Source organism: Trachinotus anak, unplaced genomic scaffold, assembly GCF_046630095.1.
Source record: "Trachinotus anak isolate AG129_WGS33_773 ecotype Australia unplaced genomic scaffold, CSIRO_AGI_Tana_v1 ptg000023l, whole genome shotgun sequence".
NCBI classification, from domain to species: domain Eukaryota; kingdom Metazoa; phylum Chordata; class Actinopteri; order Carangiformes; family Carangidae; genus Trachinotus; species Trachinotus anak.
Genome location: NW_027273874.1, coordinates 5,247,481 through 5,274,114, shown reverse-complemented (window position 1 = coordinate 5,274,114; position 26,634 = coordinate 5,247,481). Strand labels below are relative to the sequence as shown.

The 26,634-nt window shown below is 37.2% G+C and overlaps 3 protein-coding genes across 7 annotated transcripts in view; all 3 read right to left on the bottom strand.

Moving 5' to 3' along the window:
• Nucleotide 1: 1 nt before the first annotated feature.
• On the bottom strand, nt 2–10,123 carry LOC139606742 (protein NLRC3-like). Of its 5 annotated transcripts, none has more exons than XM_071459056.1 (17): nt 9,994–10,123; nt 9,331–9,472; nt 9,110–9,179; nt 8,187–8,412; nt 6,095–7,880; nt 5,815–5,988; nt 5,176–5,349; nt 4,470–4,643; nt 4,260–4,306; nt 3,914–3,957; nt 3,721–3,788; nt 3,048–3,262; nt 2,681–2,937; nt 1,451–1,579; nt 1,192–1,339; nt 982–1,017; nt 2–827 (listed from the first exon to the last, which is right to left on the bottom strand). In XM_071459056.1, exons 3-17 carry the CDS (start codon nt 9,167–9,169, stop codon nt 559–561), a joined length of 3,807 nt encoding a protein of 1,268 aa, XP_071315157.1. In that variant the 5' UTR covers nt 9,170–9,179; nt 9,331–9,472; nt 9,994–10,123; the 3' UTR covers nt 2–558. The 5 variants fall into 5 exon arrangements, with proteins under 5 accessions (XP_071315157.1, XP_071315161.1, XP_071315158.1 ...); XM_071459060.1 differs by having other exon boundaries at nt 3,721–3,785; XM_071459057.1 differs by having other exon boundaries at nt 9,331–9,419; nt 9,995–10,060.
• Nucleotides 10,124–10,790: 667 nt separating this feature from the next.
• LOC139606753 (sterile alpha motif domain-containing protein 9-like) lies at nt 10,791–16,638 on the bottom strand. Its single transcript, XM_071459078.1, is given in 5 exon segments — nt 10,791–12,076; nt 12,538–12,615; nt 12,857–14,636; nt 14,638–15,605; nt 16,504–16,638. Coding segments are annotated over 4 exon segments (3,078 nt in total). The 5' UTR covers nt 15,589–15,605; nt 16,504–16,638; the 3' UTR covers nt 10,791–11,807.
• A 1,723-nt stretch (nt 16,639–18,361) lies between these two features.
• Nucleotides 18,362–26,634, bottom strand: part of LOC139606752 (astrocytic phosphoprotein PEA-15) — a 48,663-nt gene continuing 40,390 nt past the window's right edge. The window contains exon 4 of the mRNA XM_071459077.1: nt 18,362–26,244. Within this exon, the coding sequence (XP_071315178.1) occupies nt 26,180–26,244 (65 nt within the window). The 3' untranslated portion in view covers nt 18,362–26,179. The remainder of the gene's footprint in view (nt 26,245–26,634) is intronic.

Genomic DNA, 26,634 nt, shown 5'->3' with positions numbered 1-26,634 from the left:
ATTGTCATAATAATTTGTTCTTTTATTGTAAAAGTTGTGCACAAAAACATAAATGCTGGTACTTGGAAATTGAAAATACATAATAAAAAAATACTTAATTCATTTTAGATAGTTTGCTGCCCACTACAGAGACTTGCAACATTTATGCTTATTTAAAGTATATCTTAATTTCCACCCTATTTTTTTTTCCTTGTTAGAGAAACAAATATCACACAGTTTATCCAAAAAGATGCAAACTATATAAAAAACAAAAACAAAACATTTAGTGGAACTTTTTACACTTAAAAAACATATCTTTGCATCTCCATGCTGCAGTTTTTTGTCATTTACCAGCTGGCCTCTGTGTGAATCTGCAATAATCAGCTATTAGCTGATGTATTGGCCTGGTTGGTTTATCATTCTAGCCGTAATGCTGAAATTCGGCTCAGCTTTTTTCTTACTGCTTGAAATTAATATCACCATTTGTCTGAATATATACAACTGGAATCCACAGCGTTCACATAAAATTTTCCGTGAACCTTGCTTTTTGTCATTTCAGTGATAACCATAGTTGCCCCTTCAACCAGAGGCCTCAAGCTCAGAAATAAGATAACTCAGATCCGTCATCCCTGTCAGGATTTCATAGAAAATGTCTTTGCCTTCTTGGCCTGCTGCAGTCACAGCATTGAGAATGTCCCTCATCTGGTCTTGTGTGGTCTTTAAAGCTCTCACATCATCGTAGGTCTCCTTTGAGATCAATCCCCTCTCCAAGAGCTTGTCCAGGATGGCTCCAGTACACTTCACTCTGTCTATCAGAGCAGTGCGGTGGCAGTCCACAAAATGCTGACCTGAGGCAATGAATGAACACATAACAGTGAAGAATAAAGTTGTAATGGTTTAAACTGTGGTATCTCTAAAAAAGTAGGATGGTGAGTTGCTGAGAGCTGATGTACTACGTTATCATAAATCATTGAATTTAAATAGTTAAAATAAATAACTTGCCTTGTTTGTTGTAAATGCTCTTGTTTTGATAATCATCTGAAACAAAATGAACATTATAACAAATAATTTAAAGGATTTTTTTTTTTTAAGGTTTTTTTTTGCATCTTTTAGATTGAGTCAACAATACATAAAACGTGATATCAGCGTGATTAAACTCGACAGGGCAAAGGTAGTTGTGTAGGTGGGCAAAAATATATGAAAACCACTGACCTGTTCGAATGGTGCAGGTCCAGATTGTGTCCTTTCCCTTCCTTTTCTTGAGCTCGCCTTCAAGTTTTAGGCTGAAGTCACTTTTTGCATTTCTAATGAACACCTCGAAGAAATTTGGCTTTCTCCTCTCACACGTGAGCAGCAGTTTCTGGGGAGGAAATATTGTGTTTAAAATGATTTTACACATGTTAGGCTACAGTGAACAGTAACATCGGTTTTAACAATTAATAATAATAATAATAATAATGATAATTCATACATCTGGACAGATTTCTGCAGGGACTGAATCTGTTGAGAGGAAGAAATGATTCTCCATCTTAAGACACTTGTCTGGGTTTGGTTTTCGGATTCTTTTGGATCTATCAGACTTCTCCTCTCTCTCCACCGCCTGTGGGTTAAAAATGGAAAAATGTTGGGGTAAAAAGTTATTTCCTTTAGAGTTAGATGACGGATCAATACCCCTGTTTTTTCTATATGGTAAATATCTCTTAGAGCGATACAAAGGCCACTGGACTTGAGTGAGATTCTTGAAGAGACGGCCCGCTATTCAGTTAGAACTGTAGAAGGCCTTTAGGGGAAGTTACAGCCAGGAACTGGTTAGCTTAGCTTATCTTAAAGGCAGGACACATGGAAACAGCTGGCCTGGCTCTGTCCACAGGCGACACAATCGTCAACCAGCACCTCTATAGCTCACAAATCAAGACATTATATCACATTTGTTTAATCTTTACAAAAACTAATGTGAAACAATAATTACTGCTTTGCAGTTTACATTCATGTCTGTCCAGAATCATAATATATGCAGATATGACTTTAAAGAGATTTGATAAAGTGTAAATTTTAGATTAAATTTACTCAAGTGGACATTAATTGCTAGTTCAATTTAGTAATTAAGTAGTTTTAGTTCACTGATTAACTCAAAATCAAACTTTAAAATAATTAAATTATTTATTATTAAAAATTAAATTAAATTAAATTAAATTAAATTCCATTTTAATTGAACTTAATTCTATTCATTAAATTTTTTTAAAATTAAAATTACAATTAAATTAAATTACATAAAAATGACTGAAATTAATTGAGTCAAGCTGATTAAATTAAATTGAGTTAAATTAATTAATGTAGCAAATGGTCCAGTGGGTTGGTAGTTGAACCAGAGACAAAAAGTGAAATTAATTGAATTAAATTAAGATGAGTAAAATTATTTAGATTACATTAAATGTAATCAATTAAATTAGCATATGTACCCATGCCATTAGGTTGCCCATAATATAATAAATGTATGCAATCATATTAGATCAAATTTACTCAAGTCATCAAGTTGAATTGAACCCAACTTTTAATTGAGTCCTGAGGAAATACCATAAGTATCTAATAATACAACACTCAACACAATATCAAATTGATTGTACCTAATTGTAGAAGCCATGACTACATTCGTGTTATATTTTATAATGGTTTGTATTATTACTATAACAAATCTTATTACCTGTTGTTGGACTGGATCAGGTGGGACCAGGTAAACGTGCAGTGTGAGGTCAGCTTTGACTGTCTTGTATATTAACACATCATAGAAGACTTTCACAGGGAAGCCCAGTTTCTTCCGGATCATGACCCCTCTTGGGGAGAAAACTGGCTGCAATAACTTGACATGGGACGATGTCACTCCGGACACTTGTTCCACAAAATCTCCACAGGTGTCCACATGTAGAACTGCAAACATCTCTGAAATTTTGGAGGTGTAATCTGCAAAAAAAAGTGCACAAATGTGGTGATGAAAATGGGATGCATCAGTAGCTATGTCTTCGCACACCGTAAAGTACTGATGTGGTTTTTATAATTTACATTACACTTACCGACACAAATCCAATGTGGCAGATGCACCTCCTCCAACTTCCCAGCTGTGACTGTAATGTTCAGTAGGGGTCCTGCTGGTATGTAATCCATGCATGCAGGCCTCTCTCTGTGTTCCTCCCAAGAGCAAAACTGGTACTTGAAACTGACCTTTTCCTTACAAACCCAGCGCAGGGTACCCCCACTACATTCAAAACGACCTGCGTCAGACTGGAGACTATGGAGTGAAATGGAACATATATGGGTTTGGATTTATTACATATAAATTGTGAGAGTTTTACTATGATTATTTCAACATAAAACAGATGTGCTCCTGCTTTTCTGAAAAAAAAAAGTGTGATGCAATTTGCAACCGTTTTTTGCGGTTCTTGGGGATACTAAGCCAAGGAAATGAAACTGAAATTATTTATAGAAGCACAGATAATATCTATTTTGGTCCAGTCAGCAAAATACTTTAAATGTTACAGTATGTTTCTTTTGATAGCCTCAAAGAGTTTCTGCCTCAAAGTTAACTCTTACAGAAATGTGGGCTAGTTCAGCCTGAGGTTGCTGAGACTTGATTTTACCAAAGAGATTTTCTGAATGAAATTAAATTAAGGAAAAAAACATTGATAAAATTAGCAAGACATTTGATTATTTTTGCAGGAATATTGAAAACACTTTATTATTTTTTACCTATAAGTTTTAATCTCATTCACAGTGTTGACTACAGGTTCAAGTTCAGTCCAGTCACTGGAATCCTGCTTCAGAAGATAATACATTTTTGATTATTAGTTGAGTTCAGCTATTTTTCCGACAAATAAATAACATGAGCATGTTTATCAAAAACAAACAAAAAAATAAAAAATAAATAAAAGAAAGAACTTACCATTGCACCTCCAAAAGCTTCAAGCTTCAAATTCCCAGAAGGCCCTTTGACAATGATGTATTACTTTAATGCATGAATTTTTTAGCATATATATATATATATATTTCAGATCTGGTTTAAAATATTGTTGCTGCTGAACCAAAAATGTATGAATTCAGAAAAAAAAAACCAAAAAAAAAAACTATTTGTCTTTCTAAAACAGTTGACAGTTTTAATGACTTTGTCTCTTGTTTTAATCCACATATCCAGTGCTGCCTGGACATTAAGATTGACAATAAATGCATTATCTGAAATTAAAAAAAGTGAATTGATTTATTGGTATGAATAAGACTAAAGACACACTTACACTTTCTCTGACCAAATCTCAACCTGTTCTCTCCGCCATGGTCAACCCTGGGAGAATACACAAAGTCAAACCAACATATTCACAGTATAATAATACAGTTAATTTTAATATATTTCCATCACTCCTGTTAAACATGAAATTATATCCCTTAAATTATTACAGGGATGAATGTCAGTTTCCAGTCCTCTTTGACCAGATGTGCTTCTTTACCTGAGGGTCTCTAGTCTCCAGTGTGGATCTTCCACACCAGCAGCGAGCAGCTTTACTCCTGAGTCTCCTGGATGATTGTAACTCAAATCCAGCTCTCTCAGATGGGAGGGGTTGGCTCTCAGAGCGGACGCCAGAGCAGCACAACCTTCCTCTGTGACCAGACAGCCTGACAGTCTGCGTGCACACAACACAACTGGCTTTTCAACAGCGCTGAACAAGTTGCTAAGGCTTAAAAAATGTCCACATTTAACTGTGAACACTGTTATTTGAATAAGATAAAGGCTAGATGTTTTAATATTCTTAATAGAGGAATATAAAAAAGAAATATACCCAGGGAAACATTCTTTCTGCATTTTTGTCACAATTTTGGTTCCAAATTATGTTGAATTGTAATTTGAATTTCAAAGTGGGGTTACAAACTAATGTATGAATGGTCAAACCAGCAGCAAACTGTAATGGATAACAAAGACTCCTCAGCTGGTTAATTGTCTGTGTACTACTGAAACTGTACAGCTATTATGAACTATTTTTAGTGCTGGCGTACACACAGACCAATCAAATTATTGAACAAATAATGTCAGTTGAAACAAAAAATTCAAGCCCGCTGAACAACAATAACGTAGCGGGGACTTATGGCATTAAGATAATTAAATGAAACATCTCTTGGTAAATACGATTTTGGCACAATCAACAATATTTACCCTACCCGAGAATTTCAAGTCTACAACTTGGATTTTTCAATCCAACAGAGAGCAGCTTCACTCCTGAATCCTCCAGGTCGTTGTCACTGAGATCCAGCTCTCTCAGCTCACAGGACGGGGCGCTGAGGACCACGGCTACAGTGTGACAGGTTCTGTCCGTCAGCTGACAGCCTTTCAACCTTACCAAAGAGATGCACATGTGAAAATGTTACTTGCTAATGTTTTGAGTGTTTGGTACCTCTCGTTTGGTAAGCTCTCCTTTTATTAAAATTCTTGAGAGAATTAAATTTCTAACAAAATTAAAAAGTTAAGCAGCAACTTTTTTAAACAGTTGTAATGAAAGAAAATCAACTTTATAAACTTTGTGAAGGTTTGGTTGGACTGTTAGATGGTATTTATTTAGTTACATGTTAGATACATGCTGTAACATATAAAATTAATTAACCCTCATTTGATATAACACTAGTAAAGACTGATTTTGTACATATTTATTTTGAACCAAAGTTCATGACTCGGGACTTGAGAGTGAAGACTTGACATTGCTTGAGATTACTTGTGTGCTGCAAAATAGTCACTTGGCCATAGGTTATAAATCTAAATGTTGAAGGTGTAAGGTTATTGTTTGCAAACGGAGTTATCCTGACCTGAGAGTTTGAAGCCTGCAGTGTGGACTCTCCAGGCCAGCAGACAGCAGCATCACTCCTGAATCCGCCAGGTTGTTGTTACTCAGGTCCAGCACTCTCAGACCACAGGATGGGGAGCTGAGAACTGAGGCCAAAGCCTCACAGCTTCTCTCTGTCAGATGGCAGTCATTTAACCTTCAAGGAGATGCACATGTATGAGTTGCCAGTATTGAATGTGATTGATACTCAGCCACTCAGCTCAGCGAGAGCAACATAATGTTAGGAAATCTGGCCCACTTACAGAGATACTTCAGAGGCTTTGACCACTGGCAGCAGCCTCAGCAGAACCTCCTCTGAAGCAGAGTATTTCTTCAGCTCAAAAACATCCATCTCTTCCTCTGATGACAGTAAGATGAAGACCAGAGCTGACCACTGACTAGGGGAGAGCTGGTCTGCGGTGAAACTTCCTGAACTCCGATACTTTTGGATCTCCTCCACCAGTGAATGATCATTCATCTCATTCAAGCAGTGAAACAGATTCATGCTTTTCTCTGCACTAGGATTTTCCATGATTTTCTCCTTGATGTACTGGACTGTTTTCTGAACGTGGTCTGAGCTACTTCCTCTTGGTTTCAGCAGCCCTTTCAGGAGAGTCTGATTGGCCTCCATTGACAGCCCCAAGAGGAAGCGGAGAAACAAGTCATAATGTCCATGTGGACATTGTAATGCCTTGTTCACAGCGCTCTGGTAGAAGGTACTGGCTGCAGGTTTGAACCTGAGTTTCCCAGGCAACCAAGAGGGTGTTTGTGCTTCTGACAAGAGATTGACACCAGAGTTGTTGAAGCACAGAAACACGTGAAGAGCAGCTAGAAACTCCTGAATGCTTAAGTGGACAAAGCTGAACACCTTGTGCCTTAATGGACCTACAAAGACCTGTGTAAACACTCCTGCGTACATGGAGGCTTCTCTGATATTAATGCCACAATTTTGCAGGTCGTCTTCATAGAAGAGGAGGTTGCCTTTCTCCAGCTGCTCAAAAGCCAGTTTTCCCAGAGACAGTATCATCTTCTTTGTGTTTTTGTTCCAAACTGGGTAATCGTAATCATGCCTATAATATCTGAAGTGCATTCGTTTGGATTGAACCAACAGTAAATGGATATAAAAGACAGTCAGACTTTTGGGTAGGTCTTTGCTCTCACTGTTTATCAAAATTTCCTCAAGAACTGTAGCAGCAATCTTGCAGAAGAGTGGGATGTGGCACATGATGCTAAGCGTTCTTGATGTCTTGATGTGTGTGATGATTGTTGAGGCCATGGTCTCCTCTCTGAATCGCCTCCTGAAGTACTCCTCCTTCTGTGCGTCAGTAAACCCTCTCACCTCTGTCACCGTGTCGATGAACTGTTGAGGGATCAGATTGGCTGCTGAAGGTCGTGTAGTTATCCAGAGGCGAGCAGAGGGAAGGAGTTTCCCTTCGATCAGGTTCACCAGCAGCACATTCACTGAGGTTGATTCTGTCACATCAGTCACAATCTCACTGTTGCAGAAGTCCAAAGGAAGCCGACACTGATCTAGCCCGTCCAAGATGAACAGAACCTGGAAACGTTCAAATCTGTAGATTCCCGCTTCCTTGGTTTCACTGAAGAAGTCATGAATAAGTCTCACCAGGCTGTACTTTTTCTCTCCTAGAAAATTCAGCTCTTGAAAAGTGAATGGAAATATAAATTCTATGTCCTGGTTGGCTTTTCCTTCAGCCCAGTCCAGAATGAACTTATGAGCTGAAACTGTTTTCCCAATGCCAGATATTCCGCATGTCATCATTGTTCGATTTGGTAGGTCTCCAGGTACGGGTTTAAAGATGTCTTCACATCTGATCCTTGTTTCTGGCATTGTTTGTTTGAGGAATGCTGTTTCAATTTGTCTGACCTCATTTTGATAATTGACTTCTCCACTGTCTTTCTCTGTGATATAGAGTTCTGTGTAGATCTCATTAAGATGTGTTGGGTTTCTTTCTTCAGCATTCTCATCAGAAAAATGCAGAATTTTCTTCTTCAGATTGGCTTTGAGTTCATGCTGGCAAATGGAAATTCCTAATAAATAGAACACAAATAGCATCAATTACTGGATTCTTAAGTTTCTATAGAGTTACATTTGCTTTTGGCACTGAAACGCATTCATTTCTATGGCTCTGTAGGAGCTGAATGTTGCCTAAACGCTGAAGGTAGTAAAATCTATTTGTGCTTGTGGCTGAACATTTTCTGTTGAAATCACTGAAATAGTGAAAGAACATGAAGATGCATCAATGAAAGAAGCTGAGATGCCAGATGGTTTCTATTCAAGTATTAACACCGAATTAAGTGTCAATATAAATGTAAGCTCAGAATGACCAGCCTTACTTTTTTGCAGAACGTCAGCCAGGTCCTCTTGATTCATATCCCTCAGGAAGCGCTGCGTGATCTTCAGAAAGGCTTCGTCCTTCATCCTCTGCTCTTCATCCTTACCATACACCACTTTCTCATCGCCCCAGTGAGTCTCCAAGCATTCTGGGTGATCTGTTTTCACAGCCCACTTGAACCTCTTCAGCTCTCTCTTCACAAAAGTGACGATGATTTCCTCAAGCCGCTGAAACAGAATAAATATATGAAATACTATCAATACTACAATCATTGGTGGGATCGATGAAATTAGCTGGTAGACTTACAGCTTAAAAAGATCTGTTAGTGACTAGCACATCCACTATGTTTTATTTAACCAAAGTGTGGGAGCTGCTCCTGTTCCTGTCATAGAGTTTAGGTGAACACTGGCAGCTCTGTCATGCTCTTTACTGAACACTGAAGTTAACACTCCAGCAACTTCAACCAATGTTAACCAAGACAGTGTAGTGTTTGTACAACTCACTGGTTAGCTGTCATCATGAAAAAAACTTGATAACAAACACAAAAATGTGTAATTTAAGAAGCCAAACAGGGTAATGTTAGAATATAACAACAATCTAATTTGATCATTTCCCATATCATACTTTTAATACTAGGACCAAGCTTTACACTGCGGCACTGTGACCCTGCATGGATAAGCATCTTAGGCACTGAAACAGTTAAACAATAATTAAAATCGTGCTTTGCCGTACTCATGTCAGTCACTCATGTATCATATGCTTGCTTATGTTATTTCTATGTCCAGATGAAGAGGACCTTACTGTTATGTTCACATAATCCCTCATCGTTATCTATGATGAGTGGTGCCTGCCCGGTCCAAAGAATGTAAGGACGTTTACACACGGTAAAGTATTTGTTATGCTTTTATTTCTAGACGTACGTACCGTGAATATGGAGTCCAGGTCTACTTCTTCAGACCCATGTCCAGAATCCTCTGAATGCATGTTGAGGATTCTGAGGAGAGGACATGAAAGATATGGTCAATTTATGTGCTATGCATACACCAGCAACTTCAGGTGATGCCAGTAATGTTTGTATTGCTGTATCAGGTCAGAACTCACGAATGTGATACTGACTGGTCACTGGTTAGCAGATAAACTGTTACCTTAAAGACACAGTGGTTCCAGAGGGAGTTAGCCCACTCACCCCCCCGTCCCCTTTCTTCTTAGACTTAGGACAGATTCAGTGTTCACCCTTACGCAAATATATCCAACATTTTGCGTGAGTTGAGGCAATAATTATCATTACTGTAAGTAAAAAAATACTGTGAAGAATTAAATAGGATTATAACATGAAATAACTACAGAAGACAAAAATGACAATATATACTGGTGGCTCTACAAAAATATATATACAATGAAGTACTTGTCCACTTTCCCCCCTCATCACATTCAACTGATTACAAATTCAGTTTTAATGGATTTAATGGTTTGCATTTGGTTTTGGAAATATAATAAAACTTGGAGGCATCATTTAATAGGTTTGAGCATGAGGAATTAAACAATGCGCATCAATCTGACAGGAGAAAATGCTTTATGGACAGTCAAGTGGGTGTTTGGTCGCGTTTTCCACGCTGTCCATTAAGAAAAACACAGTTTGCGTCGTTATTTTCTAAACAGGAAGCTCAGCGGTTTGCGTCCCGCACAGCACATGAACCAGTCCCCACCAGGGCTGAGAAATCTGCAGCTGTTTTCACCACGACATTTACCAGAGTCACGTAGTTTAAGTAACTTCAAGTGAACACGTTAAAAAAAAGTCTGACACCGACCTTAGTCTCGTCTTGTTTCAACAAAGAGTTGTGTGACTTCCTCAAACGCGCACTTCCTCCAGAACTCCTCCCTCAGACTTTGACTTTTGGCCAAACTAGGCATCCCCCCCCCAACCCCAACCCCAACCATAAAGATATCATACAGCTGAAAGGCGGAGCCACAGTGTATAATGTCAGTTAAGAAGAAACAGTTATTAAAACAAATATTTTTTCTTTCTGGCTGAATTAGATATTCAGATATTTAGATAATTAGATATAGTCTTAAATTCTTTATTTATCTCTATGGAAAGATGACACTCAGGAGCAGGACCACACAGAAAATGACTGGCTATCTAAAATATAAATGACTTTTTTTATGTTACTAAATTGGTCATTGACACAATGAGACAAAATACTAGGGCTCAGACTAACCACCATTTTTACTGTTGATTATTTATTGATTATTATTCAATTAATCGATTAATCATAGTCTATGAAATGTCAAAAAGTGTGAAAAACTGCCTCTCACAACCTCCCAGAATTCAAGGTGACGTCTTCAAATGTCTTGTTTCATCTGAATTAAAAGTCCAAAACCCAAATGTATTCAATTAAAAGAAAAAATTGAAAATTGACTGAATAAACGTATCAATTCTTAGAATAGTTGTCAATTGTCAAAAGCAGTTTCCAGTTTGAAAATAAGATTGCCGGGTTCTTTTCTTTGAATTGGGATAGATTCATTGTTGTAGAAATAAAGCTGAACTAGGAAATTTCGAGTAACAAAATACATCAATTAATAAAATATGCAAACTCCATGAATATATATCTGAGAAAATGTTTTTATTGTTTTTGGTTCATGACAAACTGAAACTAGTCAAGGCATATAGATAATCTTATTTTTGCTCTTGTTATTCTAATTTTGTCTTGACAGAGAAAATGTAGGAAAAAAAACCTTAACACAAAATTCAAATAATTCAACACATACCCTTTATATTAAAACTCTCAGTGTGCTCATATAACTCCATATTATGACATATTTTTCTGGTGTAACCATGTAGCAGAGGGGACCCTGCTGGGGCTTTTGACTGTGCAAATAAAACAAAATAACTAAACATTACTTCAATATCATATTACTTTTCATATAAACATATAAATATAAACATATGTACCATTAATTTTGTTTAGTCCAGCACATTTTAACACCCTTGATGAAGCTTTGCCCCATGCACATTCTGCAGAGATGAGGAGAATAAATCTATAAACATTTAAACAACAGAATCTGTGTCTTAAAAAATGCACCATAGTGTGTCCTTTAAAATGTCACTGGGTTTGCATGACCCATGTTGTTTGATGTAAATCATTTGATATTTACATGAAAGAAAGGAATGAAACAAATACAATGAAAGATAAAAAATTTATTTAAAATGTAATTATTTTTAACTGAGAACACATTTTATTTGTATGCTGCTTACAGTTTAGTAGTTGTAAGAAGTTTTATATTTCCATGTATTTCATAAATCCATAAAGAAAATATTAAAATGTATACTATTCAAATAGCAAACGTTTATGAGCTTAATTTCTTTTCATGAAGTCACACCTTTTATTTGAGGTGGCTGATAGTTTTCAGCTGATAGAAAATGACCTGTAGCATTCCTTTCATTTCAGAGCTTAATACACCCATTAATAAAATTACTACATTTTCAAAATATTCAAAGTAGCCTATTTATCTGAAGATACTTGTGGTCTTCATGTCACTAAACACATCAGGCTTCCTGTTGTCCTCGTCAGTGTTGTCATTAAATTTGACACACGTTTTGGTTTTTGTCATGTTTTCCCCTTTATCCAGATTCCTCAAGCTCAGTGATGAGAGGCCTCAGACTCCTCATCCCTTTAATGATTTCATAGAAAATATCTTTGCCTCTTGTGCCGGCTGAAATCACTTTATTGAGGATTTCCCTCATCTGGTCTTGTGTAGTTTTTAAAGCTCTCACAGAATCATAGGCCTCATTCGAGATCAATTTCTTGTCCATGAGTTTGTCCAGGATGGATCCTTCATCACTCACTCTTTCAATCAGAGCTGTGCGATGGCGATCCACAAAATGCTGGCCTAAGGCAAACAACACAAAAGCAATGGAAACAACAAAAAAGTGAAAACAAGGAACTGAAAACATGTTTAAGTTGAGGGTTAAAGTGGTGTTTAGAGCTTTTATATGAAGTCACTGCTTCTCAATTCTAATTTTTATTTTTGTATATTGTGTCTTTTAATTGACTGATGCTCTTTCTTACCTACTTCGTGATCACAGCTTTGATTTCAAGGAGATTTCAATGCTGATTAATTATGGATATAGCATATGTCACAAGACAGTACACATTTAGCTAAAGGTAGTACATAAAGACAGCACATTCATCATTTTAAAATTATTATTCACAAACCCCCCCCCCCCCCAAATAACCCAAATGAAAACAAAACAAAAAAACAAACGAACAAAAAAAACACTGACCTTTTCAAATAGTGCACTATTTCACTATTTATTCACTATTTATCTTTTTACTCATCATTGTACTTACCTTCAGTGGTGCCTGTCCTTGCACACAGTTTAGGGTTTATTTGCTCAGGTTCTGAGACATCCATCGCTGAGATTTCTACTCCCACAAAATACAATGGAAGATGATTTCATTATAATGTTTAAGATATTTCAGTAGCACTTTTTTTTTTTATCGTAAAAAGAAAAAAAGTTATGCACTGTACTGGTTAAAATGTACACAGTGTTATTGTTCTATATTTTCATCCAGAACAGAGCAGAAGAGCACAGAACAAGCCATAGACAAGATGTCCACCATGTAGGTATTTAATTATGCTTAATTTATAATAAGTTATTCTTCTTACCCTTTTCTGCAGTTTTGGTCTGGATGCCAAAGGCTACAGGCCCTCTGATGGTGAATCCAAGGTAAAAGGAAACCTGGCGCGGCTTCCAGAGGCTGTTTCGCACGTTCACATCCACTTTAATCTCTGTGCCTCCAATAGTTACATACAAGCTGTAGTTTCGTACCACCCCTTCAACTCTGAGAAGACGTTCTTGAACCCTGGGATCTTGGAAAATCTTCTCATCGCTCCAGTTGCTCCAATCTTCTGCTGCTTCCTTGTTTTGCCCAAGAAACAATCCCTCGAGGACTTTTCTGTGAACAATCCTGTTCAGACCTTCACCTTTTCCAATGAAAAACAGAGGGCGAAGGTACCTTGATCTTAAGTATGTCTCATATGCATGTTCATAAGAGTACTTCATATGCTGGACCAACTGACTGATGTCGAAGACACATTTGTCTTCACTGTTTGCAGGCCAGTATAAGAGGAGGGCTAACATATGGAGCTCAGGAGCTTCTTTTGGGCTCAGAGGCATTTTCTGTTTAAATGCAGTTAAATGTTTTTGTTTAGAGGGCAAATCTACTCCCATGTTTATTAACATTATATGAGCAAGAATGCAGTTGACGAGAGCTGTAGACGAATCATTGCTTGTACAGATTTCTTCCCAACATGTAGTTATTTCTTTGAGCTCTGATTCAGTGTATTCTCTGTCAAGACATGAGAGAACTCCAGCAGACGTCTCAGCCAGGTTTTGTTCCTGGAGGAAATCAGCACATTTTTCTTTCACGTGTTTGGGTGGGGAGTCTCCAACATACTTCCTGAAGCAGTCTGAAGTGTCTCTAGAAATGTATGAGGCATCATCTTTGTTCATGCCAGGCTTTGAATAAGTCAGATATTTATCAAAAAATGCACATTTTCTTTCAACCTCATCTCTGAGGCTGTTTATTAGATCATTAAATCTGAGGAGTTTGTTGTCTCCAAGTGATGTCAGAACAGAGGACATGGACACATTCTTTGTGAGGACCTTTCTCCAGGTTGTGTTGTGACGAACAAGAAGGTCATACAGAATATTGCAAACCTGCAGGTAACCAAACTGTCCTCTGGTGTTGAAAACATGTGAGACTTTGGTCATTCCATCCCCTTTCATGTCTAGCCCACATTCATTTTCAGCAAGTCGTTCTTCATGTTTGAAAGCTTCAATGGCCTTTGTAGCAAGTTGCAAAATTTCACTTGGTGTGGCCTTCTCTTTGCTCTTTGGATTGTTCAGATGGTTCAGATGGTTTTTATGGACTTGGCCCAGTGTATCAGCAACAAATGAATTTTGGGGATCTCTGTCTTTTGCCCTTTTTGCCCACATATCTGCCTGATTGTAGTATTTTAGTTCTATGTAATAAACACGAGCAAGTGCTTGTGGAAAAAATGGATTTTGATCAAAATTTTTTGATGCCACCTTTAAAACTGATGCACTCTGGACATTGCTCTCCTTTTTCTGAATATCTAGAATCAGTCTAGAAAATCTTTCTTGCTCGTCTTTCATCTCTGTACTACTGATTGGGTTCTCTTCTTTCTTCATTTCTCTTTTGGTTAACATGTCTTGGACAAAGTCAAGCAAACATGGAGGAACATCATCTCTGCACAAACAGGTCAAAAGGTTCCTTGCTGTGTCACTTCTGGTCACCCCTCTCTCAGCCATCAGCTCAGTACAGTGCTGTGCTATCATAGGGTGAGCCATGCGGACTCTTCTTTCAGATGTTTCATCTGGTTGGTAGGCGATGATGAGATGACTAAAGTGCTGCATTCTGTCCTCCAGAGAAAGGCTGGATGGATTCATCATGTTTGAGGAAGTTCAGGCACTGAGACTCCAGAAGATATGAACCTGGTACATAGGCATTCAGCAGAGCGAGGAAGGCAGCAAGCTGAGTCCTCAATGGTCTATTTGCTCTTTGGACTTCAGAGAATACTTCACATGCTTGTTTGACGTAATCTTGAGAGAAATTAGTTTGCATTATGTTAAAGCCATGGAACTGTTTGTGTTTATCACTGTACTTCCTGCTGTGCTCTTTCTTTTTCTCATCAAATTTTTGCTTCTCTGTGTCAGACAGTGCTCTTTTTAGGGCAACATGGTCACTCTGTTTGACTGCATCTTTTCTCACACAGCTGAGTAAAATCGCCACAGGCATGTGGGCAACTATCTTCTGTTCAGCAATCTTCTTCATAATGCTGTCTTGCAGATTTTCTAAAATCTGTTCATCGTTCAGTAACAGCAGCACAGTGTTCTGGTGACCTTGACCTCCTGCTGTAAACAGGTGGACCACCTCCTCAGCAACAATTGTGATGTCTGAGGTTGAGCCTGTTAAAACAGCACATCTGAAAGTTTTCCGCAAGTCCCACAACACCTGCATGGCCAGAGTGGTTCCCCCACATCCTGGCTGGTGGAACAGTTTAACAGTTGATATGCCAGGGTGTTTTCTTCTTTGACGAATTTGATGCACAAGTGTATCGTATCCATCTCGTTTAATTAAAGGAGTTCCAGAGCCGTCTGCCACTGCCTGTTCACTAATATGAAAGTTTAACCATTCAGGTGGGGCCCCTCTATAAAAGTTTTCCTCTGTCTCTGCAAAAAGTATTGGATCGAAATACTGTCCCTTCAACTGATTTGCATAGAGAACATCCAGACGTGACAGGGAATCTTTGAAGTCGCTCCCTACATAAACTTCCCCACCCCTAGCTGTGGAGAGAGCTGTTTCATTTGCCATCTTGGACTTTCAGCTTCCTGTAAGTTAATTAATGCCAAAAAAAAGAAAAGAAAAAAAAAGATTAGAATATTATTTATAACATTACGATTATGATCACTTAATGAGACATGATTCACAAGTTCAAACACCCAACAGTGTGTGTAGGTCACCTAAAATTCGCCAGCTATGACATCTTTTCTTACATGTTAATGAGTCACTAACACTGAAAGGGACACTTATGAGAGCTCTCATTGACATACCACATTCCACTACCTTAAGCTAGGCTCATCTCTGTAACCACCATAAATAGACCAATCTAATTTTAAATGTGTATTTTGCATACTAAGGAGAGAAAGCATAACTTTGGGTACAAGTTAACTTTAACTGAGCCCAGTTCTATGTGTAAAAACACTGGCAGAGAGAACCAAATGGTGGTTTGAGAGTTCATGTGAACTCAGAGAAGCCACTGCTGTGAGTGTGTATTTGTACCCAGCAGCCAGAGGCTTTGAAGGGGATACCAGACCAGGAATAGGGATGCTCTCTCCATAATAGATTAGAATTAAAGAAATATTATAATTATCAAATAAGATAATACGATTGTAACATTGTATTGTATTAACATGGTCCAAAACTGAACAGATGAGTGACATTAATTCTTTATTAAAAGCTTGGATTGTTTTAAAGTTTGTTTTATCTTTTCCTGCCAGTAATTTTTTCAGTAGCAATACAAAGTTTTCAGTGGCAATGTATCTTTTTTTCAGTTCAGAATTGTCACTACCACAATCAGGTGTCACTGTCCTTGCTTCAATTACAGTTAATGAATTTCAGTAAAAACTTTAGATAAAATTCATGACAATAGCATCAATCTTTTTACTGTAGCTGAAACTTCTACATATTGTTTGCAGATTATTACATAGACTTTAAACATTTTCTTACCTTTTTCCGTATGATGCACAGTTCTGTGAAGACTTGTTACCCGCACATGTCCTCTGTTGAATATTTGTGACTGGTAACTATGTACTGCATCCAGGAAGATGGTTGGAGTTAATATAGCCACAGGCCACTCCCAAGATACGTGGGTGTAATTACAGAATTTAAGGTCATACTTGAAGGTCTTTGTTGATTTCCTTGTATTTGCTTTTTAATTTATATCAGATGCATATATTTATACTTGAAACAATAAGTTAGAAAAATATGGAGATGATGAAAAAAAATCCAAGCTTAATAGCTTTCAAAACACTATTATGTATTGCACAGCATGTAACAAAAAACAAATGCACAGTATGTAATGTCTCTCAATCAAAAAATAACAAAAGCTAGTATTTGGTGATTTTGTGAAGTACACTGCCGTCACTGCAGTCAGCTTCTCCTGGTTAAGACCTTTAGTGTCAATTGCTCAGGAGGTTTTGGCACTACTGGAATTATCCACAGAGGTGTCCTCATCTCCAAAACAAACCAGTAGAACAACTGAATAAAGCCGTTTCATGTTTAAAATCAATGTTCACACTGTTCAGCTGGGACAGGATGTAAGGGATGAGCTGGGAGCTGAGCTGCTGCTAACATTTGTGAAAATTGTTTCTTTGATAACTTAAGATCCAGACATCCGGTGACAAATCCTTCATCCAGTAAAAATATATAGTTATAAAAGGAATGGGATTTAAAAAGTGTGTTGCAAAAATGTGGCTTAAAACTAAAAATTTTGACCGCTTCAGTCAGACAATCACAACGCTAATGCATGCACAAATGGGATATAAGCATAAAACTCAAAAAAATATATAAGTTGTAGAATAGTTACATAATATACCTTTAAATCATATTACTTAAAATATTAAACACGTTACAAATGGAATGCAATGGAAATTTAAGAGTGAACTCTTAGTAGTTTTGGCCATGAGAATGATAAACTAGGCGATAAGATGTGCTTGTAAGCTGTTCTTGTATTTTGCTGTAAATGCTTACAAGGATTTCCAGTAAAGGGTGGGGTCAGTTAATCTGATCTATGGAATGTTGCTGACAGGAGTTAATGCAAATGATTTATGGTATTTACAGTGAATTACTGTAATTTGATCATCTTAACTGTAAAAAACCAAATGTGCATTATGAGAACATGAAACAAAGCACAAATTTTAATGGGTTTCACAATGTATTTTCAGTTTTCTTTAATCTTGATGAGGAAACCTAACAATGCATTCACTCACTACCAGTTAATTACTCAGGTTATTGAAACCTGTTTTCAGGTTTCACCAGAGTTTGATTAGACTCTGATGAAACCCTGTGTAACAGGTTGGATCTTGTTGGATTGGATTTTATTAAACCTCTGTCACAGGGCTTTGCATAGATAATAATCATACTTCACTAGTCAAGTGGAAAGCTTGATAAAGAGACAATGAGGTATTGTGACAGCGGTTGTAGTAATTGTTTCATTATTCTAATTATTAAAAACGTTCTAAATATTAAAATAATTACAATGCAAAAAGCAGCAAACACTTACATTGGAGAAGCTGGAACATTAAACATTTGTTAAGTTTTTTTTTCATGAAAAATGACTTAAATGATTGTCAGAATAATTTCCCATTGATTTTTATTGAACTAACAAATTGACTGATCAGCTAAAAAAACATCTCTCAACACTTGTAAAATAACACTAAACATGTTTGACACCTTTGCAAGAACCTCCCAACCTACACCTCCTTTTAATGAGTACAAGTACCTCAAATGTATTTAGTTACATTATATGTTATTTTTGTAACCTTTTAACCATCTGGGAAAGAAAGCAACTTCAGGCAACACAGTATAGGTTAGCAAATATATTTTAATATATAATATTTATATTAATTTTAGCACAATGACAAAATGGCATAATTTCAGTTCAGTCTCATTTAAATCATGACAAAAAGCCACACCTTTATATTTGTTTTAATCATACCTCATATCATATTTTGCTGCTGTCATTGCAAAATAAATCCTGAAGTACTTCTTGCCCCATGAGAGGGAAACCTTAGCAAAAGTTTCTAACAGCATTGAGCCCATGGCATCCAACAGGGTTACGATGTGAACTGTATGTGAAAATGTAGTAATGGATGTGATCCTCACTGTCTTGTTAAGCACAGTGTCACAGCCTCCAAAACCATGTCAGTGCCTTTGTCTCTGGGACAAGACTGGATTACTTCACTGTCTCAAACTGAACTCAACTGTAAGGACATTATGCAACAGGCGTGAATCTACACGATTAAATTATTCAAGAAAAGCAAGTCTTGGCTAACATGGTCTGGACTGACTGTGGGAAACAACCACACCTGTCACTTGCAACAACATTTGAGAACAACGCACATTAAAAAAAACAACAGGCAGAGAAAACATCCCACTGACTCCCAAGGCAGTGACACAAACTCAGAGCCTACGAATTAAACTCAGCAAACGTCGCTGAAGTTAAAATGTTGAAATTTATAATTGAAATCTTCACATTTGACGATGTCACTCCAGCTTGTTTTGAATGCTGGAACAAAACTGTCAAAAGTCCAGTTAGCAGCTGAAAATGAAAAAATTCAATTTCAATTTTGGGAAAATCTCTTTCAAAATCATAGATGTGTCCACCTTCAAGTGAGATAACCTGTATAATACCAACACAAAGTTAGACATTTCAAGTCCTGTCCTGACACCTGTGCAAAAACCTCCTGCCCTACATCTCCTTTCATGTCAAATTGTTAGATGCCTATACGACTTCAACGCCACCACGGGAATGTCTTTCAGCTTCATGTTAAACCTTCAACCACAGTGACAGATCACACAACTCCAGTTAGCAAGATCAGATTAGCATTGAAAACACAACACTTCAAAATAGCCTCTATTGTCCACTACTGCAAAACACGCACACTTCAGAAAACATCTGATCTAGCCACAAACATGAATGTGACTATCGGAAGTAAAAGATTGTTCACTACAAACATCATGAGAAATTGCTAAAAGTCAAGCATGTCATGATTTCAAGTCAGTACACCCCAGCAGTTTGCAACTAAGTGAAGTTGGCACTTTTACCTACAATGCAGAAGCTTGTTTTTTGTGCATGAAATGTAAACTTTATTTGCCAAAATGAAAACAAAGAGAAAAAAAGTATTTTTTTGTTTTGTTTTTTTTTTTTTTTTGCTGTGCAGCTCCAGATAAATGTACGCAGGTGTGGTTAAAAAGCTTGCTCAATATATTTATAAACACCCAACTTTATGTAACTCAGACTCCTCCTATGATGGTTAAAAGTTGCAAACAAGAGCTGCACAACACATTCATCGACACACCTCATTACCTTTTGATCTCACCATTGTACAGCATTCTTGTGCAAGACCTGCCACATTCAAAATGATACTAAACTAGCTGCTGATGTGGGACATCATGTACATAAACATACCAGAGATGTTACCCAGACTATGGACCTGCCTGCATTTCACTCTACAACAGCAGCAACAACCCAAAACGATTCTTCACTCTACTCTACCCAGCACTGATACTATTCACCTCTTCACTTTATCACTTCATCCATACCCTATTCAACCATCACTAACACCTTACTTTAAAAATAAAAATAACTAATAAAACCATGGAACCTCAAGTATTCAATATTAAATAAACAGTGCATAAAAAAAAATCACAGTGTAAAAATAAATAAATTGAACAAGAAATCAATCATTGTTATGTATTTAGTAATTTCCATATTTTCATTATTGAAAATTTTATTTCAAAATGCCCTTTCAGCCAATCACAGGCCCCTAGCCTCTCTTATGCTAGCAAGCTCAGCAACTGCTACCAAATTTAGCCGGTTAGCTCATGTCAGCTAGAGCAAAAACTAAACTAAGCTAAATGAAAGGTTCGTTATCACATTAGTAATTGCACAATGATTGCTATCACTATATTTATAACAACTATTTATTCATATTGCATTTTTTTTTTTATAATTACCTTTTATTATCTATTTATTTAATATTGAACACTTTGGAGCTCCAGACAAAACTAGATTGACTGCTTATTGTTCAGATGAGGGTTGTCAGTTGCCTGATTTTTATACCCAATAGGTTGTTTTCTTTTTTTTTTTCCAGTGAGGAGAATGAGAAAATACTTTTCATGAAAACACTGCTAATGATCTAATAATAAAAGTACTGAGATGAAACCTATTTGTTTTCAATTACTCTTTAAGACTAAAATCATGGATCAACATTTCTTGAACTTTCTTCATGCTCCTAGCCAAATATTTCTAGACTCTATCCTGCTCTTGGTGCTATATGCAAGTGACAACATGTCTTATACGTACAAAATGGCAGATTATGAGTCTGTGACCATGTTTATCTTTTGTCATGATTTGGAAACTCTCTGAATAAAATCGTTTTACAAGCAGTGACCACGACACATCTGATCAAATACAACACAGTAAAACATAATATGTTACATATCAGTAAATACAATGAAATGAATATCTTTTTTTTTTTGTGTAAAATAATCACCCATAGCCGAAACAGCAAAACATAAATGAAAAGAATAACATGAATTATAAAAGAGTTGATGCATGGCCTGCTTAACATTAGATAAGCACAATGTTTTCATCCCCTTGATTTGTTTCCAGTTAGTAAAACAAAATCAGGATACGTAAAAACAACAATATATAGGCATTAAATAAATTAATCAATTTCAAAACAAACACAGTGATATATATTCAAAATACATATTTACAACCTAATAAAATGGAAAAACAAAAAACACAGTCTTATCCTTAAGGGAGAATGATACTCTTGTTTGAATGAAATTTAATTGACTGTTAGCATTACGTGCTGAATACCTTCACACAATGTCTGCCTCTTCATTTCTACTTCATCTATACCCATGTATTGGTTATAATCAGGTATTCACCATAAATACATATATATTTTAGTTGGTTTATACTTTGCAGCATTTACTAAGTTGATATGTGCTTGGTACATGGAAATCCAAATTCTGACATCATTCGTGACTGATATGTTGATATTTTATGTGCCGATGGCTACAGAGGAAAACAAGCAATGCCAAACATATATTCTGCCCAGTGATGAAGTCATGGGGCTGTGCCACACGGTGACATTGATGGGCGTTGACTTTAGAGGAGGAGGAAGTAGTGAGTTTGTGTAAAAAAATAAAATAAAATAAGGGTGTGCAGCACAGCCATATTTTATGCTGACAGAAATTTTAAACTGTCCAGTGAATAACCTGAATTAAACATTTTAACTTAAGCTCTGACCAGCAGCATCTACAGCCACCGGCAGTTGGCTTTTTTTTTTCTTCTTTTTTTTTTGATGTTTACAGATATTGAATGGACAATCCTACTGTCAAACTACTGACAAACTACCACACAGTTGCTAACATGAGTTCACTGCCTACTGAAATTCTGAGAGAGAGAGAAAAAAAAAAAGTCACTTGGTCACATACGTCTAAATTCACGAGTTGCTATTCAAAAGGTACTTAAAATAAAATGATAGAGAAATAAAATACAATGGCCTAAATCCTCCCTTGCTGATATTTTGTGCGAAATGGAAACATGCTAAAATCTGGAAGAAAAGAAATCTTCCTTTTGGTTTGTAGAATTACCAAAGCTCTTTACTGGAATTGGTGAGTGACAATCCAACATTTATGGCCAGTAATCACATCCATTTAACACTGGGAAAGACCATTACCCGCAGGTCATAGCAGTGAGTACATCTGCCTCCCTTTGCCTGACAAAATGCTCTCAGTTCAGCTCTGTGATTGATGCTGTGGTCCCAGTTTGTGTTCAGTCGGCTCAAGTTACAGGAAGGCAGCTACCGCTTCACTTAGGGTCCGGCCTAGCGAGGGATAGTCTGGACGCTGAAGGGAAAATCCACCCAGAAATACTCGGACACTGTCCTGTATCATCAATTTGATGCATATACATGGAGATCTTTAATGATGAAATGTTGGATTATACAGTTTTTGATATGATACCTAATGGCTGATGTTGTGGACGAATAAAAGAAAAATGTTACTAAACTCAGATGTGGCTTCACAGATAAACAGGACTATGAGTAAGAGAGCTAGCGCCTCTGTGAAGCTGCACTTAGTTAAATGCTAACTCCAGAAATTATCCTCAGGGGACCAGGAATGTGCGTGCCAAATTTCATGCCAATCAGTCCAACAGAGTGTTGTTTAAACTTTTAAATACAAAATGGGCCCAGCTCAATTCAAAGTATGACAGTGTTGAAGTATTTAAGGGTGGACTGTTCCTTTAACAATACCATAAAAGCATAAAGGCTTGATCTGGCCCACATTAAGTGGATGTTTTATGCAAAGAAACACATCTACTGTTTGCAAACTATTAAACCTCACCATCCATGTTCAGGCATTAAAGGACTATTGAATGTTTTAGTTAGGTTAAGACTTGGCTTGCAAAAGAGTAAAATGTAAGTTGTACAGTATAGTTGGTCTAACAAGTTTTTTTTTCCTCCAAGTTTCAAAGAATGAACATTGCGTAACGAGTATTTATTTCCTTTCCTGAAACACTTTGAATTCCTCTTCTTAAGTGCCGCTCCACTGAGCACATCCATCACACAAATTCAACACAAGAACATCAGGATCGTGTCGAAAACACCCTGACTTGTCACAATTAAAGAGCTCAGTTCTTTAGATTAAGTGATTTGTTGGGAGGATATGTTACAGTGCAGTTTTTCTACAGACGTAAATGCATAGGATACAAATCAGTCCAACACTACAATACACGGCGAGCAATACAAAAGAAAAAGAAAACGGACCACAGAAACTGTGATCGAAGCAAAAGTCTTGGTCGTTGGCACTGGGGTCGGAGTGGAGCGAGGTGGTGGGGGAAAGGGAGGAGGGAGGTAGCGGGCCTGGGATAAATGATTAGTCATACACTGGTAGATTTTTATGTTGTTGGTTCATTTTTTTGATCCTACAGCTTTGAGGACAACAAAGACGGGGGCAGAAATAGATCCACAAAGACACTCTGTACACACCAACACTGAAGTCCTTAGCAAATTTCAGAATAAAAGTAGCAACACTCTCTTTAAAAGTGAGAGCCGTTTTAAGATTAACTTGACGTGTGCGCCGGCGTCTCTCACCGTCTTCACACACAATCTCTCACAGTTGTGAAAAATTTCGGGGTAAACACAAAGTCTGCTAAGGCTTCTTCGCGGGGAAAAAAGAGACACAGTGTTCAAAAGAGCAGTTATTATAGTTTAGTTTCAACAGTCTTGCTAGCTATTGTGTTGGTGCATGGCGGGAATGGCATAGTCAGCGGGTTATGAGTCGTTTGCATTATAGATCTTTGTCACAATCTATTTTATGTACAGTTAATTAAAGAACATGGTTTTTATCGCATGCCATGTTTTTCTTTTTGACATTTTCTTCCTTATTTTCCAACTCTGATCTGCACTTTTTTATCCTTTTTTGTCTTTCATTCGAAGAGAAGAACTCACATACAAGTCAGTATTTTCTGTGCAACAAATGAAATGACAACAAACGGGTGAAATAAAGTTTAGTATTTGTCTCTTTATGTGTCACAAAACACATGTTCACGCTGTAAATATAATATCCGATATACTCTCTGAAAATATACTTTTGTATTTATTTATGTAGTCCAAAGTGGGTGTTACTTTAGTGCTCAATAGGTGTTTTTTAACTTTATTTGCTCAGAGAGACTCTGAAGTTTCAGATTAGATAAAATTAGGGTGAAAGTCTTCAGACATGGTGAAACTGAACATACAGTGGAAATTCACTCCTCTATGGGAAACGCACTGCAGATCAATATATTATTTCAGCTATATTTTCTTGTAATATATTATTTGTATATGTACATCTCTAACCAGCTCATACAGCAGACTTTCTCGCTAACTGGTCCTTTCGATGTAAAGAAAACCTATGGACTGGGTGCGTCCATGGCATAGAAATAACTTTCCCATCTAAATATTATCTGTAAATAACTATAAGTCAAATACGGGCTTTTCCTGTGAAAATCAACTTGAAATATCTTCCTCTAAAATATCAAACTTTTGTTTTTTTTGCTCTTAAAACATGATATAATTATCCGTGTAAGAGTAAAGGGAATGCATACAGAACCTCAAGCTGAGGAATAGTGACTTTACATTTGACATTAAGTTTAGTTTCAAATACAGTGACCTCATGACAATTGGTAACTTGATAATAGTTATGTTTTATGGACTATAAAAGTTAGACATTTGGGGAAATGTGCTTATTTGCTTTCTTTCCGAGAGTTAGATGAGAGGATACCACTCTCTATGATGAATATGAAGCTACATCCAGCAGCGAGTTAGCTAAGCCTAGATAAAGACTGGAAACAGGGTGGAACAGCTAGCTTGGCAAAAGCTAACAACATCTACCTACAAGCCAGTTAACTTGATATATCTCATTTATTTAAACCATACAAAAACCAAAGTGTAAAAACGGGACTAGCCAGACTAGTTTCCCTGTTTTCAGAATTTATGCTAACCCACTGCTAACCTGGTTTCAGTCGTCATCTGCGTCACAGCAAGAAGGCGAATAAGCTAAATTTCCCAACATGTCAAACAATTCCTTTCACATTACAAACACACCCGAACAAATATGCAGCTATACACTAGAGCAAGCACTGTCATAGAAATGAACCAGTCAAATGTGTGAGATTTAGATAAGTTTTAATTACTTACTTAGTTTTTTGCTAAGAATTAACTTCAGCTTTTTAAAATGTACTTTCGCTCAGGTAAACTATGTATTTACACGTTTTAGTTTCATTTTGTGTCCAGATAGAAGTTTTCAGTCAGTTTCTGACATTTTGCACATTAAAGCTGAAGTAAAAAAACAAACAAACAAATAAAGCACTGCTAAATTCTGTTAGTCATAATCATGTATCGCTGTACATGCAATATGTACCTGTCAGTTTACCTGTCAGTTCTCTGACATTTCCAGAACTTCTGAAAGAATGAAACTTTACCATTCCGCTTTGTCGTTAAGTTTTGAAGTGGGGTTTGTAGTTTCAAATTCAAATGGGTGTATAGTTTGTCTTTTATCTATAACAGCCTTGACTGACACACACACAGACACACACACACACTTGCATAAACACAGCATCACAGATTGAACAGTGTTTACAGATTACACTCATTGTGAACTAACCCACTCAGCGTTTCAGTCGAGGGTACACTTTGGCTCTCTCTCGCTCTCTCTCTCTCTCTCTCTCTGTCAATCTCTCTCTTTCTCTCACACACATACACTGTCGGTCCATCTCCAGATTTCTCTATCTGTTGTCTTTTTTTCCCACAGCTTCCTGTCTGTCCTCAGCTTGGGAAGAGGCTGCATCGCTACGATCTGATTGGTTGACTTTGTAGGTGGCTGCCTGCGTGGGTCTGAGCCATGGCAGGTGTTAGTGGGAGGAGGGGGCGTGGCTAGATGTGTGTGTATATGCATGTGTGTGTCTGTGTGTGTTAGTCTGTGTGTGTGTGTGGGGTGTGTTAGGGGTGTGAGGGGGTGGGGAAGCAGGCGAGTGATAGGGTTGGTCAGAAATGGTCGGTCGGTTGATTAGAGTGCCAGAAGTGAAGAAATCAAGGTGCAAATATCACGGCTGGGGGCCTCCACCTCACACTTTTTTAGGGGGCGGGGCCAACTTGATGATCTCATCTTCAGAGGGCTGGCGGATGATGTCTTTTCAGGGGGGAGGGGTTGGGAAAAAAAGGATAGAGAGAGAAAAAGAGAGGCAAAACTCATAAACTCATTTGTTTTTTTATTAATCTCAAATGTACTGGCCTTAGACTCCAGTTGTGATCAGGCTTCACATAGGCAGTTAAAGCCTGGACTATTCAGCATATATTTCCCTCTTCAATAGTTTTGGTGACCAGTCATTACAACATCAATATAGAGCATGCATGTTCATGTTTTCTAAATATTTAAATAGTTGATCTGTAGATCATTTTTAATGCTTTTTGGCCATGTGGTTGTTATATGTATTAGTACTTTAGACTGAAGTTAAGACAGTTTTCTGTTTAGCCACTAGAGGGCAGATATTTACTGAATTTGAAAGACCATAAAGCCAAT

Bases quoted from the DNA above. Each gene is read 5' to 3' on its own strand.
- LOC139606742 (XM_071459056.1), bottom strand. From the start codon at position 9,169: ATGCATTCAGAGGATTCTGGACATGGGTCTGAAGAAGTAGACCTGGAC. The intron at 5,989-6,094 runs GTAAGTGGGCCA...ATCTCCTTGAAG, and splicing joins AAAGCCTCTGAAGTATCTCT to GTTAAATGACTGCCATCTGA. The intron at 3,789-3,913 runs GTAAGTTCTTTC...TATCTTCTGAAG, and splicing joins AAGCTTTTGGAGGTGCAATG to CAGGATTCCAGTGACTGGAC.